General features: G+C 37.8%; 2 protein-coding genes across 4 annotated transcripts in view; one reads left to right on the plus strand and one right to left on the minus strand.

Moving 5' to 3' along the window:
• Nucleotides 1–19,202, plus strand: part of LOC127633275 (rhotekin-like) — a 98,935-nt gene that overhangs the window by 15,282 nt on the left and 64,451 nt on the right. The window contains exon 1 of one of the 3 annotated variants that reach the window (XM_052112266.1): nucleotides 13,243–13,828. The exons of the other annotated variants lie outside the window; for them this stretch is intronic. Coding sequence (XP_051968226.1) covers nucleotides 13,730–13,828 — 99 coding nt within the window. The 5' untranslated portion in view covers nucleotides 13,243–13,729. Of the gene's footprint in view, nucleotides 1–13,242; nucleotides 13,829–19,202 lie in introns of those variants that run through there. 3 annotated transcript variants of the gene reach the window in all.
• The window catches only part of LOC127633288 (zinc finger protein 99-like), a 301,889-nt gene that overhangs the window by 13,685 nt on the left and 269,002 nt on the right, over nucleotides 1–19,202 (minus strand). The gene's annotated exons all lie outside the window — the stretch shown is intronic.

Here is a 19,202-nt window from a genome sequence, read left to right on the forward strand (position 1 = left end):
TTGTAGTTGCTTCTGTTTGTTTCGTTAAAGGGCTAGTGAAATGAAAATTCTGGCATCATGTACTTTCCATGTTGTTCCAAACACAGATTACTTTCTTTATTTCAAGGAACACAGATGTAGATGTAAGGCATAATATTAGGGATCGACAGCCTCAGTTACCATTCACTTTCATTGAAAAAGAACGAGCAACATCAGTATTCTTCAAAATGTCTCCTCTTGTGTTCCATAGAAGAAAGTCAGTCATAGGATTTTGGAATGACATTTTTGGGTGAACTATCCCTTTAAAATCTAACCATAAACATAAACATATAAAATAAAATAAAATTATGTCCCACTATGTGCTAATAGCGTAGCATTTTTCACACACAGATGACTTAGTTGTGCTCTAAAAGCTTTGATGTCCACAGCTGTCTCACACAGACATTGTACATCATTGCTGGACATAGTCCAAGTCATTACATACCTGGATGCATGACAGCATTTACGATCACAGTTCTTCACCAGTCTCACTGAAATGACACTATACTTTAACATCTGTTAATAGCACTCTTTTGTTTATACTTGAGCTCTGTTAACACTGGACACATTCTCGTTTGAGGTCTGCACAGGCCTTAAAATAAAGCCCAAACCTGACCCATACCCGAGATCGTGTGACTCGACCCTACCCAACCTGATTTTAAATCAAACCCGATCCGCACCGTTAGATTTTAAGCCTGAACCCCAATTCACTCACTCTCTTTTAATTTATTTTCTTGTTGCAATAGGCTATATTCTATGTAAGAATCATAGGCAACAGTCATAACAGTATAGTAACAGGAAACATACACAGTTTTAACAAGGCACAGTGTTTTAACACAAGAGCAGAAGAAATAAAACGTTGGCTTATTGTTTATCAAGCGCTGAAACTTTGCTTGGTGAAGAACAATCTGAAATCATGTGCAGAGCAACTGTCAAAGACGTAAACATGCGTGAAAACTTTGTAGTGTAAATAGCCCCTAACTTGTCCCTTCGCGTGTGTCTGTGAATGAGAGCGTGTGCGTGAAACAAGCTTGGTTGGCCTGTTTATTCTTTCCTTAATTACAAACTCGATTGTAATGGGGTTAATGGAAAGGAGGAGGCGAGAGCCGGCTTGACAGTATAAATAATATTTGAATGTAAAACTCAACCAAAAAGACAAACACACACACAGGTGTCAGACAGCTGTCCGTAAAATTCGGCCTTTATCCCTCACAGAGACTTGATTAGCCTGATTAGGGGCCGGGTGTGCGTAATTACGACCCGGCCCCGCCCTCCGCCCTGCCACATTCCTCCCTCATTCTCTCAGGCCTCTCGTTCTCCCCTAGCATGGTGCAGACATTCAACCACAGGAGGGGCGTGCCTTCTGCCCCGTCTGCTGGCAGGTCATCACCGTCTACCCGGATGAGGGAGGGGACAAGGGGAGGGAAACATTTATCTCCGATACGTCGTAGCTTGGTCCTCGGCCACTTCTCAGTCCTCTGGCCCCTGGCGGACAGTGGATGGAAGGGGTCTCCCCCGCCCCTGGCAGCGGTCCTCCCGCTCCAGGCAGTTGGCCAGGAGCCCCTTCTCCCCTCGCGGTCGGCGGCTGTACCTCTGCTCTCAGGCGACCGGGCTCCTCTTTCCCCCGGCGAATGGCCGCGGCTGCTCCGTTGGGTTGGACGGCAGCTGCGAGAACTCCACTATGGCGCATCCCTCCTCCTTCCTGGATTTAGGCACCAGTGTAAAGGGGTTACTGGAAAGGAGGAGATGAGAGCCGGCTTGACAGTATAAATAATATTTTAATATAAATCTCAACCAAAAAGTCTCTCAACCACGACCCGGTCCCGCCCTCCGCCCTGCCACACCGATCTCTCCCAATGTTATCTTTTTAAGACTGGCACAACTGGTTTGTTGGGTCCCATCGGGCCCAAATCGGGTTGCAAACCTCTTAATTTCTCTAATTCTGCACTGTTTTCTATGTTGGTCTGTGCAGTTTTGCATCAGATGAACATCTTTGGCTTTTGCTTTTTCTGTATTTTTTTTTTTTAGCATTTCTCGCTATGAGTGGTGCACGGTTGATGTTATGGACCATTCACAAAGGCCATGTTCTTGCATTCGAAAACAGCAAGACAGAATAGAGCAAAGCCCAGGTGGCTGAAGACACCTTTTTCATTTTCAAAGTTGAGAAGTTGTGTATTTTAAATGGACGCAGCATTGTGCTCATGGTGTGCTACTGACAAAATTACACGACACAATGGAAAAGATGTCTTAAAGATTCACATGTCTAATGCATGTTTACATTGAAGAAATAGAGAAGGTGGAAGCTGAACACTAAATGGTCCCTTTAAAGTAGTTCTACTCTGAAAAACACATCGAGACCTCTGTGTTCAGATCCATTTATTTTTCTCTGTCCAGCTGCTTTTGAATATAAGGACACGCCCTGCATGTAAAATGCCCCTTAAATGTAATTCAGCATTGAAAACGCAGTTAGACCTCTCTGTTTAGTCCCATTATTCTGTTCTCCAACAGCTGCTTATGAAATCAAGAATGTGTAAAAGGCTTCTTAGGCTGGCTGCCATGTAACACCCTGATGTCACATTAATAAATGCCCCATACAATAATGTGCAAACAGGCTCAATCTTCAGACACCAAACTGACACCCATGAACTCCTGACAGTTGGTTTCCAATGCTCTCAGTGGGTAAAAATAGCATTAATCCTCTCATTTCCCATCCTGGTCTGTTGGGGTTTAATGCTGTCTGTCCCCCTAAGCCAGTATTTGGTTATTTTTATTCCCTGATGACAAGACTAAAATGTATATGTTTTGTAACAGTTCTGTTTTTCTTGACCCTCTTAGGTAATCTGCATCCTGTCATCTGGCATGTTTGACCAGGCTCATAATTAAACTGGACTGTCATAGTGAGAGTTAAACCTTAGTTTATTCCCTGCCTAATCACCTCAAAGGAGAGTCAGCATGGTTGGTTTGTGTGGTGTAACAGGATTCAAGGAATGCATGGGAAGGAGGAATGCTGAGACTGGCTTGACAAAAACGTAGATATTTATTCTCACTTAAACATAACATTAAACAACTCCATGTGCTGCTTCCCTGCAGACACATTGAACACACAAACTCACAGCTCCATGCATCTCACTCTCCACATCTGCCGCTGTCTCATCTCCTTAAATGCTTCCGCCGCTCCTCTCTGGAACTTGAGACCGGTGGAACTGATTCACCACTTATCTTCCCAGCCTCGCTCTACCCAGACACCCCACCACATTTTAAGAATGTCTGGTATTGTTTAACATTTATTAACTAGCTTAGTGCATAGGCGCTGTGTCTGTAGGCCCTTGTAACATCTCTGTGAGGAAGACACTCTGGAGCACAAACAAGGGGTTTTTCCTTACTTGCAAGTTGCTTTGGATAAAAGCATCTTCTAAATTAATATATTTAAATAGAAAGATATTTACTGATGATAAGTTTCTTAAAAAATGGCTGTTGTCTTTCTCAGCCAATCTCTCCCTCACTTTCTCCCTGTTATCATTAGGTCTGGGTACAAATATCGATTTTCTGATGCATCGGGATCTTCGTTTGAATTATCTCAATCTCGATTCTTAAATCTCAAGATCGATCTTTTACTATATGCACAACTCTCTACAATGCAAGTAAATCCCTTTCGTAAGAGATCCAATTTTGAGCTATGCAACTACAAACAATGTCTGTGATTGGCCACTGACTGGTAAATATTCAGATTTCACTTAAGTTCAGCAGCGGTATCTTACACTGTGTTGAGGGTTAATGTTTGGTTTGACTTGTTCTGTGTAATGTGTGTCCAGAGACTAGATCCATGCAATACATTTGTTATTCATAATATCTTTCTTAATATACTTTCTGTATTTTAGAGTCAGTTTTTGATAAAAAAAAAAAAAAAAGAAAAAAAATTTGTTGTCATCATGAATAGCACAGATGAGGGAAAGAAGCCAATCTAGTATTCTCTCATTAATATTCGCTCATTTACAGATGCTCTTTACAGAGATGCCGATTTTCTTAGAGACTGTTCCGACAGCACGTGTTCTAAAAATCTTTGTAAATACTTGTTAAAATATAAATTATGCATTAAACAACAAACATGTAACAAAATACATGCAATATAATATAATATTTATTGATGGAATACATGGATTTGTACATTCTTTAAAAGCTAAAATGTGACAAATTTGTCAAATTATTATTTTTGTAATATACCTAGTTAGAAGGTCCCCTGTATAATTAACATAATTTGCTGGGAGATAATTTATTTCATATGTAAGCAAAATTGAATTTATACTGTTACTAAACTATTAATAGATCAAATCGGGTAATCTGTATCAATACCAGCTTGATATCAGTAACCTGAGAGTTTTCAACCTCTCAGTTAACCCAGGGAACATAAAAAGCTAGATTTTCTCATTAAGAATTTATGTTAAGAACATTGACTAACATTATTACATCATATATTGGTGAATGGATCATTAGTTTGTGTTTATTCAGGTAGCTCCAAATTTCATGAACGTTTTTAATAAAAACATAACTTCTCCATGGACCCCAGGTTGAAAACCTTGGTTTTTGTTTTTTAAACTAGGAAGATTTATGTAGTCAGAACAATATTGACTATCTCTTTCAATGTACTTTGATATTATACTTAGATACAGTATTAAGTTGAAGTTCAAATACTTCCCTATAGTTTAAAGACTTCTTTTTTTTTCATATTCATAGGCTCCAGAAAACTTTAAATGATTATCTTAGGTCAACATACATACAACATTAATACGTTTAAAAATGCATTTGGATAGTGTAACTGGCAGCATTTATTGCAATAGACAGAAGCTTTGCAGGGTTTTAGGGTCCAGACCTCCAGTAATAAAGCAAAAGAAAGGTTAAAGAGGAAACTCTACCTCCTTTCGTAGGCCTTGATATTTGACAATGAAAAGGGCCGTTGGTAACAATTAATGAAAAAAATAGACACCCCAAATCCAATGTCATGTTCAGAAAATGTTTATCAGTCATTAACACACTTCTTGAAGTATTTATAACATTTTCTTTCATATGTGCGCTTTATAGATTTACTAAGATAAAAAGGAGATGTGAGTTTGTTCTATGTCTGCATCACATTACTGTTGGTCTTTCTCACCCTGCTTTCCAATGGAAAAATGAATCATACCTTACTAACCCTCTGCAAGACATGGTTTTGCCCAGACATTATTTAAATTGATATTGTCTCTATGGAAGTTGTTATGATGTCAGAGGAAGTGGACTGTCTTTCATAACGTACAGTACAAATTGTGAGATCTGAGTGTGACTTATCTTTTCTAATCCAGTTGACTCCTCTTGGCTAAGCTCTGTTTGGCAGTCTACCTCAGTGAGAGCTATCGGACTGGAGGATTTACCCATGTATTTGTATATCACGCCCTCTGGGGCTTGATGGTTGAGGACTGAGAAACTAATACACTTGGAGGTTGCTTTACTTCTCCAGGTATTCACAGTGTAAAGTCTTGACATTTATTTGTTACAAAGGCAAAACTGCTTTGTTAAACTTTTACAGAATCTAATTATTTTCTCACCCATCTACATGTATATACTGTATTCCAATGTTTTAGGTCCTCTCTGTTCTATTCCCTGTATTTTTAGGTAATATGATTACCTGTTATATAATGTTATATAACATATACTACAGCGTGCCAAAGGATGGTGGTAACCAGGGCTCAACAATGAGTTTTTCTGTTGCCCTGGGCTAGTAGTTCATATAGACAACTTTACAGTTACATATTTACATATCAGCAGGATTTGCAACAACAATATTCTAAACATCACAGAAAACCATAAAAACTTACACATGATCAGTGAATGTCAGATCTTTGAAAGAACGCATGTACTTGCCCAATTCTGTCCAAAAACTCTCTCACATTAGCCCCGGGCCATCCTTATTGTTCAGCCCTGAATTGTACAGGATCAGAGCAGATACCACAAATCTTGTACAGTAGATTTTTATCCAAAGTGTGACACCTGAACTATTGGAATAGTAACTGATCATGCCCTTGAACAACACTGCCCAGGTTGCTCAGTTGTTTTGAATAAATAGCATCATTTTGATGACAGCTAAGTAAAAATAACTTTATAAAGTAAATAAACTTGGTCTCCTAGCAGAAACAATGTTTGTGCTGTCTGTTGTGGGAGCAGTTTACAGTTGAGTTTAGAGTGATATTTTCATATGTGACATGTTTCTGTGGCTTTTCTTTCTCCTGGACAGCTGCTTTTCCACTCACTGGAAAGCAAGCCTCACTAAACAGAAACATAAAAACACTGGCACCCTAGCTGCTGATGCGCTGGCCCAGCCTTGCTGTTTTATTTTACTCTTATTGCTTAAAATGCTGTGGTTAGTTGTTGATTTGGTTAGCTCATGCGTTATAAATAAAGCTGAGACACATTAGGTTTTCCTATATTTGCATTCAAAGTTAAGGCAGTGCACTCCAGAATGTTGTTTCCAACAGTGCAGAATGTCCATAAGAGGGAGACATTTCTCTTTATTGAGGATCTAACCTGCAATAAAAAAGCCAATGGCTTATCAGCTCTAAGCACAATGATTCTTGTAAGAACTTCTCCCTAACATGGTGTGGTTCATATTATCATATCATATAATCATATTATTAATTGGCACAAGTGTTACAAGCCCTCAGAATTTTTTTTAGGTCACATGGAGTTGCTGCATGTGGTCTCATTGAAAATCTCTTGGTGCAATAAATAGATGTTAATTTCCAATGAAAATAATGTGCAAGTGGAGTCAGTGAATCAAATCTTATTTAAACTTAATTAACGATCTCTCTGTATGAAAGGTGGAATGCAAGATATGTGTGTGTGTGTGTGTGTGTGTGTGTGTGTGTGTGTGTGTGTGTGTGTGTGTGTGTGTGTGTGTGTGTGTGTGTGTGTGTGTGAGTTTGTGTGATGGAGGGAGAGAGAGAGAGACTATAAGAGACAGAAAGATGATTTGTAGGCAATGGAGGGGTCCTAAGATGGGGGCCAGATCACACGAGATGCAGCAGACTTTAGAAATAAAAAGTCTCTATGGAGCTAATGAGCCAAAGGAAAATTCACTGTCAGTGGACACGTGAAGCATGTTAGCTCTGTGACACTAGCAGCAGACTCAGTGCTGACAGAAAACGTTTTGGAGATAGACCCCGAAGGACCCAAAGTTGGCCTTAAATACAAGTTCTCATGCCTCTTTTTTTATTAATTTTTTATATTGTGTTAAAATCCTCTGTTATTAAGCAGGAGCTTCACAATGAAAATAAAATAAAACGCAAAACTGCAACCCACTGTGCAACCCTACACGTTGTCTCATTATTTTTTGTCTCTTTTGGGTAGTGAAAGTGAATAAGGCTAGAAAGCTGTGTTGACCAGTCAGCATCCAGGACCGTAACTATATACATTTTATAACAGAACTTTGATTTTCCTTGAAAATTACTCGTGTGTTGAGCCAGCCATCTACTGGTCCCTGATCAAACTGCATCCCCTGATATGCAGTCCCAAACCTTTATACTACTGTAGGTAATGTAGGGTGTGTTTGTGTTTGTATGAGAGAACAAGAGTGAACATGAAAGAGAATCAGAGAGTCTCAAAATCAACTGAACAAAATCCATTACATTTTTTAGTCATTTTGTGAAGCTTTCATTGTTTGTCTCTGTATTATTCAACCATGACATCATATACCTGGCCTCACAAAATCTAGGTGCACACCCATTATTCTCCAGAAATAAGATCTGTGTCTGTGTGTTTACGGAATATGGGCCTCTTCTTTCTGTTTCTTGTGGGTTGAACTCACAGATGGAGGGCTCTTTGTAGTGGTTAGCAGCCCTACATAGGCCTCTCTGTCTGTTTGTTTCACAGATGTGCTCTGACTGAACTTCAGCCCAAATAAATTCAAGTACCTGCCATTACAGTGCTATATAACGTGCTACATTTTAAATTAGATCTTATTTTTGTTAACTTATCTTTAAAGGGTGTAAAAACTTTAGAATGAAAGCTTCATTTTCTAGAAAAGTGGTAAAGAAAAAGGACCCATAACTAAAATGTAAATTCTGCTATGTGATGTTTACAAAAAATGTGGCACTTCCTTCTGTCACAGGGCTTCCTTTGTCTAAATTGAAGTGTACAGCAAACCTGAAGTGTTGTGGTAAATTCAGTATGGCATTTCCTTACTCCACCCAGTAAAATTCCTTCTTCTTGCCACCTAAGCAGTTCCATACCAGCTTTATCACACCAGCCACCCAAACAAGATGCAGTTGCTGTTCTCTTATTCTTGATTGGGAAAGGGAAATGACCCTATACACTTCAATACATCAGATATAATGAACAAAGGCCTGTCAAAGAATTAAGGTTCCTTTTCAGTTCATACCATATTTGTGATAATACCTAAACATTTGGAACTTATACATTATCTGTAGGAGCTCCGACCCATCTTGACTTAAAACATGGGAATATCCAGTTACGTAACATGATAATCATGGTAAAATGTGAAAGATTAACCTAATTGGAGGACAGATTGGGATAGATCTAAAAAGCTCACATTTACAATATAGTAAGTGCATTCAAATGTTTGCTTTTCGTGGCTTTTTGCCCTGAAACTTCTGGATGATTTTCTATAGCATTGTGATTCTATAATGGGCAATTCGCTATGTCAGTACAGGGATGGCAAGACCAATTAGGTGACTTTTGAACTGTTGTCTGCCCTCAAGTTAAGTTTGTTGTTTTGGCTGTGTTGACCTGGGACCGATCATGTATTCACACTTTTCAAAGGCTTTGTTTTGCACCAAATACTATTTGCTTGCATTAGACTGGCTTGTAACAAGCAAGTCTTTATAAATACATTTGTGCCTTTCAAGAAATGAATGAGGTTTACCATTGTCTAATTCTATGAATGGTAAAGAACTCTTATAGTTAATAGTTCATACACTTGTCATTAGGGATGGGTATATTGAGTAATTTTGTAATCGAGTACTCTAACACATACAAAAACGAATATTCGATTACTTGAAATTTAGAATTAAAGTTCAAGTTTTTTAACCCGTTTTTCAGGTTTGAAATATTTGAAATGAGCACTATTTATAAACAAGTCTTTTGAAGACATTTTATCTCTTTAAATAATGGCAGAATTTTCTTTTTGGATGAACTAACAGCAAGATTTAGGTGATTAGACATTGTTACCCACGGCATGCAAAGTCAAAAAAGGAAAATCAAATTGCAATATTCGAGTAGTGTTTTTACTATTTAAATATTTAAAGCTGAACAAGTACTCGATTAATCAAGTACTTGTGCACATCCCTACATGTCATTTAGTATTGTGACTTGTTTAGTTACCTATAATACTATAAGAATGATAGTACATTCCTTAGAAGAAGAAAGCAAAAATGGACTCTGGACCACATATAGTAGATTAAGAATCACAAGGTCAAGACCCCTGTGCCTGAATACCTCTCTCTTGGAGTCCACATTTTGTAGTCTATATTTCTTTCTATCTCCCAACACTTAAGGAAAATAATGAAACACATCTTGGTGTTTCCCATTTAGTATCAGCCTAAAGAGACTCTAAAAAGTGAGAAGATTTGTGAGTTTGTCTTGGTGTATAGTAGTAAATCTGTGTCTGCTATCATAATTGCTTTTTGTGAATCTTAGATTTTGCCAATTTTAACTTTCTGTTGGGACCCATCAACGTCACGTTTAGCTGTAACAACGTTGCCACCATAGACCACCGAGTCTGGGAGAGACTCCATAACATCCCAGTTGGTCGTGCACAAGAGAATAATGTGCAATGAAACAGATTATGAATGTAATGTTGATGAAGCTGAATGTGCAATGATATAAAAGCAGGATACTGGTACAAATTTGGGGGCAAGGTTTTGAAAGAATTGCTTAAACATTTTAATGCATAAACGTAAATCAAGAATTATGCATGAGTCTCAAAGACTGTGGTATAAATATCATTTATGAAATATAATTAAACTAAAAACATTTTTTTTTGGCTTATATTTATTGTCAAAACATCTTTTGTCATATTTGTGCATAATGTGTTGTGCCTGTAAAACATGCTAAAACATAAATGGAAAAAATAAATACAGAAAGAAAGAAAGAGAAAGAAAGAATTTATTTTTGAAGAAATTATTAAACATTTTTGTAAAGAAGTCCTGGGTGCTCGAATGCATTGATTTTTATTTCTAATGCTACGATGAGTGGAAGCTTTTGACTGCTCCAAAATTGAACCATGTTAAATAATTTAGTGTATATTAAAGATGCACTGCTAACATGCATAAGCCACTTAGTAGTAGTAGTGATAGTGATTCTCTATGAGGAATAAAAACATATTTCTTCCAATAAATGTATTATTATCTGACAGGTGAAATGGTCGGTTCACCACCGCTTGACAATTAACATGACGAATTGTCTTGGGTCTATAAAGCTGGATGGCATCATCATGAGAAAAGAATTAGGCAGACAGCAGTCACAAAGCTGCTCTCAGTGTAGAGAGGACAGATGGACCCTTTGTTGCCTGTAGTTAATGTTCATATATTGCAGGCAGTATGCAGCCACATGTTCTTAAAGAAGTGAAGGTATTTAAGTTTGGGGCAATTTGGTATACATATAACAGCCTTTTAGTGCTTATTATGTAAAGGTGCACTCATAAATTTTTTTCCTAATAAAAATGTTACTCCTTAAGTAAAAAATATAATAATCATTTTGTAATGTTTAAAATCATGACCACTCATGTAAGACTAAGATTTCAGTTATATTAGTAACCTAATATAACCAGTTTAATAACATCATTTGGTGCTGCCATAAGATTGTTAAGATCACTTGACCAGCAGAATACTACTCGCTTGATCTCAGTAACCAAACCTCCGTGTTATTGGATTCAATTACTCATGGATTACATTAATCATGGCTGATGGTGGGGCCTGGGTAGCTCAGCAAGTAAAGACGCTGACTACCACACCTGGAGTCACAAGTTCAAATTGCTGAGTGACTCCAGTCAGGCTTCCTAAGCAACCAGTTGGCCCGGTTGCTAGGGTGGGTAGGGTCATATTGGGTTAACCTCCTCATGGTCTCTATAATGTGGTTCTCGATCTCTGTGAGGTGCACTGAGAGTTGTGCCTGGATGCCACGGAGAATAGCGTGAGACTCCAGACACACTAGGTCTCCACGGTAATGCGCTCAACAAGCCACATGATAAAATGCGTGGATTGACTGTCTCAGACGCGGAGGCAACTGAGATTTGTCCTCCACCACCCGGATTGAGTCACCACACCACCACAAGGACCTAAAGTGCATTTGGAATTGAGCATACCAAATTAGGGAGAAAATATATTTTTTAAATAAAATCATGGTTGACGGTGAACAATGAATTTCTACAATGGCATCGGTAATTGATTGGTAAACTATTGGGTTTGAGTGATGCTGCTTCCATGCCCCTAGTTGTCAGTAATTTGTGTGCTTATGTCATCTTGGATTTACACTGAGTGCACCTTTAAGCAACATCACATGAGAAAGAGTTATGTTGTTCTGTGTATCAGTGCGGCTATAATCGATATATGGAACAACAGCATGGTTGTGAGTATGACATTGCATTTATACAACAGTTCATAAAACAAACAAACTAGAAAATAATATTAAATAATTTATGTTTCAGATTAAATTGGCCAGTTATTTTGTGCATTTTCTTTCTCCACCAGCAAAGCCACATCATCAAAAACAACTTTCTGCACTGCACTTATACTCTAGCTTTGAACTTGTCGTTTTGTTCTTAAACTAATCTTTTAAGTGTTTATCAGTTAAGCCAATTATTGATTCACTCATAACATAAAAGAAGCACATATGTCACCACCTACTGTCTTAATATGCTATCTAAAGAAATGGTCACTGAATGAATAAGCGAATGAAATCAAAGTGAACGATGCATCAAAATTCCCACCACTATTTGGAAAGCCACAAACATGTAGAAGCAGATTAATACAAATATTGAAGTGTCCACTGGTCCAATCAGATTTGCATATCAGCATCTTGGAATATTGCATAATGGTACATTCATGTCATGTCGGAATTGCTGTAACTACGAGATTCCTTCTACAGTCTCTCTCTTCTGGCTAAAAAGAACATCCATGATGTCACAGAGGTTGAGAAACATTTTACAATCAAATGCTTTATAGAACAAGAACACACCCTCCCCCTACAACTGTAGAGTACGTCTGGTACGTATGGAGTGGTGGTGGTGGTGAAGTGGTCTAAACCACATAACTGGTAAACTGGTAATCAGACAGTCGCTGGTTCCACCATTGTGTCCTTGAGCACTTAACTCCAGGTTGCTCTGGGGAGATTGTCCCTGTAATTAGGGCACTATAAGTCGCTTTGGATAAAAGTGTCTGCCAAATGCATAAATGTAAATGTAAATGTAAATGACTGTGTTGTAACTGTCGCTGATCATGTCTTCACAGGGCATTTTGAAGGGAGCACAAGCATTCCAAACAGAAATTCTTATCAGAGTCACTTAAAAACTTTCAGCCATATAAAGCTCTTACAGTGGAGAGGAATTGTCTTCAAAAGGAATTGATCATAGGGATGAACACTTCTTAATGGGTTCAGTTAGATTCGAGGACTAGAATAAGAATTATTAGCATCTTGGGAATATTGGTGTGTTCATGTCATGTTTTAATTACCACAATTACAAGATTCCTTCTTGTTAAAATATTTCATTTATTCACAGAACTCGTAATTACAAGGTTTAAACTTGGAATTTAATGAAGTTAAATCACATATTTAGTTTGATATGTCATTGTATTATCCCATTGTTAAATGGAGAGCTTTCTATGTTCTCAAACAATTTGTAAGAATATATAAAGGTGAAAAAATGTAGTGATATTTTGCGTTATCTAGCAGTTTGGTCATCAATAGTGTTGTCATATCGGAATAACTTCCGATGTCCGATGATGGACTCCAATTTTTCCCGATATTCTTGTCCATATGTTTATTAGTATCCGTATTTGTGTACCTATTTTTCTTTTTTAAATCATTGTTCATGTGAATGCCGAGATTGCGTGAGGTTCGGCCATTTGTTTGTAAAGGGCGTGTAGTTTCTGTCCTGGCGCTTTGCTCCGGTAGTTTTGTGTTGTGATATGAATGGGGAATGAGCGCCCAGTGCGGAGGCAGTACAGTCAGTGCATTCGCGCTGTGATGCACTTTTGTGGGAAGGTCCTGCCAGAGCACACAGACACCCTCGCATCAGCTCAGAGGCAAACAAAGAAGAAAACTGCCTTTGGAAAGTGTCTTTACTGTAGCTAGAGAGCGTTAATGACCTGGCGTGATTGATCGCGCACAGCAACTGGAAGAGTTTACTGGGCGACTGTTAAAGCGGGTTTCGTACTGTATATTTAGGAGAGCTCTTGTTTCAATGGTCCTTTTCGCAGTCTTTATGAGTTATGTTTTTATCTTAAGATGCTAAACGCATTTTGAAGTGTTTTACCCCGGACTTTCCTGTAACATGTGTAAAACTGATTGACTTGGGCAAGCTGTAGATTGGATACGGTTGGATCGTGCGATTCATATAATAGTCAACTTCTTCAGACCTCTCGATGATATTCTCAAATCTCAAGACAGATTAATGGTTTGAAGGGGAGGGAGAATTGCAGTGGGAGACTGAAGCTGATATCCCTCTTGAATGATGCCCATAGACAGACTCGCAGACATGGAGGAGAAACTTCGTATTTTGGAGGACCTTAATATGATATACATTCGTCAAATTGCCCTGAGTTTAAAGGTAAACATATTTTTATATAAAACCTAGCTTGATATTTACACTTCTCTTTGAATTACTTTGAAATTACTATACACTAATAGCTTGTTGAATTTAGTTTCTTAAAATGAGCTATTGTAACACAATTCTTATATATATTTTTGTCACAACGTAATTTCATCGTGTGCAATCAATTTACATTTTATAATGGAAGTTCACTTAATCCATTTGTGTTGGGACAATTAAAATAATTTTGTTGGCCATATCCAGATGTAAATGTGATGTCAGGTTCCCAGTATGAGTAAAAACTGTGAATTAATGTGTTAATATTTGCATTTTGTTGCAGTATTTGCACTGGTGATGTTGTGTATCTCTTTGGGTTTTGTGTCATGCTGGTGCATCTTTTCAAAAAAGTATCATTGTTTTGTTATGAATGTGTCAAAAAAAGCAGAAGTGGAGTAAATTAAGTTGCCTTAACATAATTAAAATGATAGTTTTCACAAATTGCTATTTATTTATATGGGTCTAAATTGATTTTAAATTTGAACAACTCATTCAAATAAATTAGCTTTTTGATGAAAAATAAATTTAATAACGTGGGAAAGTTTTCTGAACGTTACTTTTGAGTGTAATGGTCTAAGGTTAGACTGCGTTTGTGTGCAAGTTTTAATGCTGTAATGAGTATTTAAATAAATTATTTTTTTAAAGGGCATTCTGTCATGTGCTGGGGCATCCTCTATGGTTACCTTCTCACTTTTCCAATGTAGTAAGCTTGTGAGTAGGGGTGTAACGGTATGACATTTTCACGAAGTGACAACCATCACACAAGTTACTGTATCATGGTATTGAGTTGCATTGATAATATTATTAGCAATTTAATGTTTGGTTAGGAATTATGTTTGAAACACACAGATAAATATTTCCTTTATTACCAATTCTTGAACTTTATTTTAGATTTCTTCTAATTGAATGAGTATCAGACGCATTGTTGGCCTACTGTTGTGTTGCACTTATGTTGGCAAATGAACGTACAGTTGGCATGTTGCAATGTTGAACGAGTGCTTAAATCCTATTGCTGCATTTGTGAATGTGTCAGAAAGCATAAACATAACTTTAGCCCACCTAGTTATTACATTGTAAAGTATATTAGTTAACCTTACTTACAAAAGCATGTAAACCAATTGCCTTAAAGTAAATTGACAGTAAATGTAATTATTTTGCTCAAGTGAACTAGAAATAGTCCACTTGACTTGAGACAAATAATTATATTTACTTAATTTTTTTAATTAAATTGGATTCCTCACTGTTTTAAAGTGAAGTCAACTTATTACATTTCATAGTGTACGTATAATGTAAAACTACATTGAATTTGATGTTTTTATGAAACATGCTTTAATTTATTATTATTTATACTGCATTTCCGCTTATTCTTTCCCACACATTCCTTTGGGATTGTGCTTATGGAGATGATGCTTAAGGTTTGAACTGTTTCCCGCCTGAGCTGACACTTTTTTGCAATTAACTTTACAGACTGGGTAACCATTGACATTGATGGTGCCTCGTGGGTCTTTAACATACCCAAAATAATTCCAGACAGCGGACTTCAACCACTTTGGTGGCGTAAATAAATGTTCAGGCTCAGACTTGTCTGTATGATGCTCTCGTGCTGGATTCTGATGTGCTTGTGATGCGCTGTGCTCACGACACCTGCATGTCACCTTTACAATTGAGTGACAGTCTAATGTAACATGAGGAAGGTGCAATTTAAAGACTTATTTTATCTCGCCAAGATTATATGATGCTGTGTTAATGTCGCCAATTCGGTCTTAATTAAACTGATTCAGATTTTTTTTTATGTCTTTTATTTGTGTATATATATATACAGTCTTATATTTATGCAATAGCATCAGTTAGAAGATTTCAATGAAATTATATCCATCCATTTTAAAACCGAGGTATATGGTGAAACCGTTACATCCCTACTTCAAGTCAAGTGGTTTTTATTTACTTGCGAGCACCCATAGTCTATCTAATCTCTGTCATATATACAGCTGCTCTTAAAGCAAAAAGTACATTTGCTATACAAGATCTTATAGTTTTGGCAATATACAGGAAAGGTCTGTAATGCTTAAAACATGAAGCAACACAATATGATTTAGTTCAGGTCTGCAGCTGCACTCACACATATGGCACCAGCCAAAGTTTCATGCTGAAAGTTTGTTTGTGCAAGACCTGTGCGCCTGATTTGTGATTTAGGTGTTTTGTGCCTGTACTTACTAATACCAGCTAGGAAAAACCCTTGCAGATTAAAGTTCTTTTGCAAGACGCCTCCACAGAGACTTCAACTGGCTGATCTTGTCTTTGGAATCAATTCGCATATTTGGTGATATCATCAAAGTGAACATATTGATACCTTATTTTGCAACTCAGCCTATGAGCAATGAACAAACCCTCCCATCACAGCAGTGTTATATGGCAGATACCCCTCATGGCTGATTTACTAAGTAGGTAATAGTTCATGCTGTGTGTTTTTGATATATATAGCAGCAGGAGGAATACGTCAAAATATATGAGACATATTAAAAACCTCCTGGGTAATGAAAGTAAGTTGGCCCCTTTTGTCCTGCAGCTGTTGTGTGCTAGGAACACTCCGTATCTCCCTGAATAACACATTCAGCCCTGCTTCAGCCCCCGTCCCTTTGCTGAGATGCATGGGGTTTTGTGTAGGCGACAAAACTTGCCTCTTTTTATAGTTCATGCGGAGATTACATCTCACTGGTCCAGGGTGCCTGTTCTCCTCACCATGTAGCCAGGAGGTCTGGCTGTTGCTCAGAAGATGAACTGCTCTTTATTCCTGCACTGTGACCCTAAACTTGAATTGTACATCGGCATTCCCCTGATAAAATGAAAGGACATTGAGGTGCCTGCTTTGAGCTGAAGGACATATTCATAAATTCCTAGGGCATGTTCATTCGTCATGGTCATGTTTGAGTTCTCAGAAGTCAATGTCAGTTTTAGAAAGAGCTCCCTATGAGATCAAGACTTTACTGTGGTGCTAAAGTGGGAAGAGAGAAGAAACTCTCAAGAAGACTGTCATTTTCTTGAAAATGCCTAAAAACCTGACTTTGACTGAAATTTTAAGGAGGCTAGTGACGCACGTCTTGATGGTGTTTTGATGGTTTATTTGAATCATCTCTGTGATCTGTATGCTCAAAATGGACTCTTTGTATTGCTTGGCAAAAATAATCCCACTTCAATATTAGAGGAATTTGTTTCCCATGTACTGGTTGGATTCCTTCTAAAGTTTGGTGATGGGCACAAGTATTCAAGTGACGGCAATGCTCAGTCATCATGGATAACGCAATAACTGCATGACTTGATTAAAAAAATATTTCACTGTAAAACGTAAATTTTTTACATTTTGTAATTGATTAATGGAGGTATATCATTATATATGCGTTATGTTGCAGTCAAATTTGTTTGAGTTGGATAGGAACAGCAACTTTGTACAGATCTATGATCTTGCTGCGCTAGATACTGAAAACAAAAACCAAACACACACAGACGGCAATACAACAGCCAAACACATCTATCTAACAAACAAATACAAAATAACAGAACTGAACTCACTCCATCTCCCCCAATCCCACCCCAAGTACAAGTTGATTTATGTGTAGCAGTCAAAATGCCTCTTTATAAATCTCTATTCTAAATATGTAATACAGTATATTTTTTTGTTTTTGATATGTAGATTTTTCACTTTTGAGCAATGTTTCTTGGATGGCAATAGAAGGTCATGGATCCCATTGTTATTTTAAAGATTAATTTAAAGAGGAAAATCTCTAGGCTCTCTGACAAAATAAATTGGGAAATGATTTAGCTTAGCCAGAGTTTGCTCAAGGGGGTGATATATTTTCCAGTACTGCAGAGACAGGAACCTGTGGTTTTCTGAATGATTGGGGACTACTGTTGGTGCTAACTGTTGCAGTCAGGCCTTTCAAGTTTTAACAAGTCAAATGCAAAATGGAGGAAACCACATTCTTGGCACTTCTGCCTGCACATTCCTCTCTGTGTCCTTCCTTTACGATGTCGCCATCTAAAAACCAGGCGAACACCTCCCTGGTGTCATCACAGTTAAACAGCCATTTGTTGCTGAAAAGCTGTAAATCATAGCTGGCTTGTTGTGATGGGTGATGGAAACAGGAAATAGCTAAACTTAATGAGAGTGATTGGCTGGTATGATGTCATCTATGCCTTCCACACAACCCACACAGCTTGATCCCACATACAATAGCATGCTGTGGAAATGCTTTTTTGAGGATTGATTGCTCCCTCAGGCTTTGCTTAATGTTGTTTGCCCTTGCTCTTTAGTCTCTGCCTGAGAGGTGATGGGGCAATTGTTTTTTTCTATAATTACGTTGTTTGCTGCTGATGGGACACAAAGTTTACATGAAATCGAAATTGGTCCTAATTTAATGTTCATGTAATGGAAGTTGATGGCAATAATTGCAAATAACAGTGCATTGCCCCCAAAAAGTGGGCACAGTAAGCCACACTTTAAATGTTTGAATGCCATTTATACAAAATATCAAACAAAGTGGCATCTGCAAAACAAATGATGCTAGCTCTTTTCTCAGCGCTAACGTCACTTTTCAAGATATTTTAACCAACCTGGCCCCAAGGTGATTTTTGTATGTATGTGTGAAGTCAGTTCCCCACAAGTTTACACAGGTGTCCTAGCAAAGTACCAACAGGTATAGTTAATCACATACATTGATCACATCTGTTTTACAACCAGAAAGTGTCTGGTCTTTATTTACTCACCCTCATGTGTTCCAAGCCCGTATTACATTCTTTGTTCTAAAGAACACAGAAGAATATATTTTTATGGAAGGCTATGGAGAAAAGGTTCCTTCTCCCTGAAAGGTATCACTGAAATAAGTGCCCTGAGATATCTCACCGGTCTCTGTTACAACACTAGACTGTGTAAACAGCAAACAAAAATGTAACCGCGGGCCATGGACACATTCTTTGATCAGCCAATCAGAAGACTTTTGTGTGCATTCTGCCGGTCAATCATATTGCGCATAGTAGACATACTACTCTACTGTTTGGTGATGGTCTCAATGCTATCTTTGTAGGAGATGTTTTGGAAAGAGGAGACATGTCTAATTTAATGGTTCAGTCTCATGGAAGTTCCATAACGGCTAAAATCTCTCACAGTAACTTTAAGTAGCTGTGTAGCGTTGACGTCAATATTCAGTTTGTGCATGCGTTACATAAATATGCAAGTTAGATAAACACGAGTTTACATAAGAAACATAATGAAACATAATGGGTGTACATAAAGGCCATCACAGTTGTATCATTTCACTTGTTATCATTCAGAAAAACAAGC

Source organism: Xyrauchen texanus, chromosome 3 (assembly GCF_025860055.1).
Source record: "Xyrauchen texanus isolate HMW12.3.18 chromosome 3, RBS_HiC_50CHRs, whole genome shotgun sequence".
In the NCBI taxonomy this organism is placed as follows: domain Eukaryota; kingdom Metazoa; phylum Chordata; class Actinopteri; order Cypriniformes; family Catostomidae; genus Xyrauchen; species Xyrauchen texanus.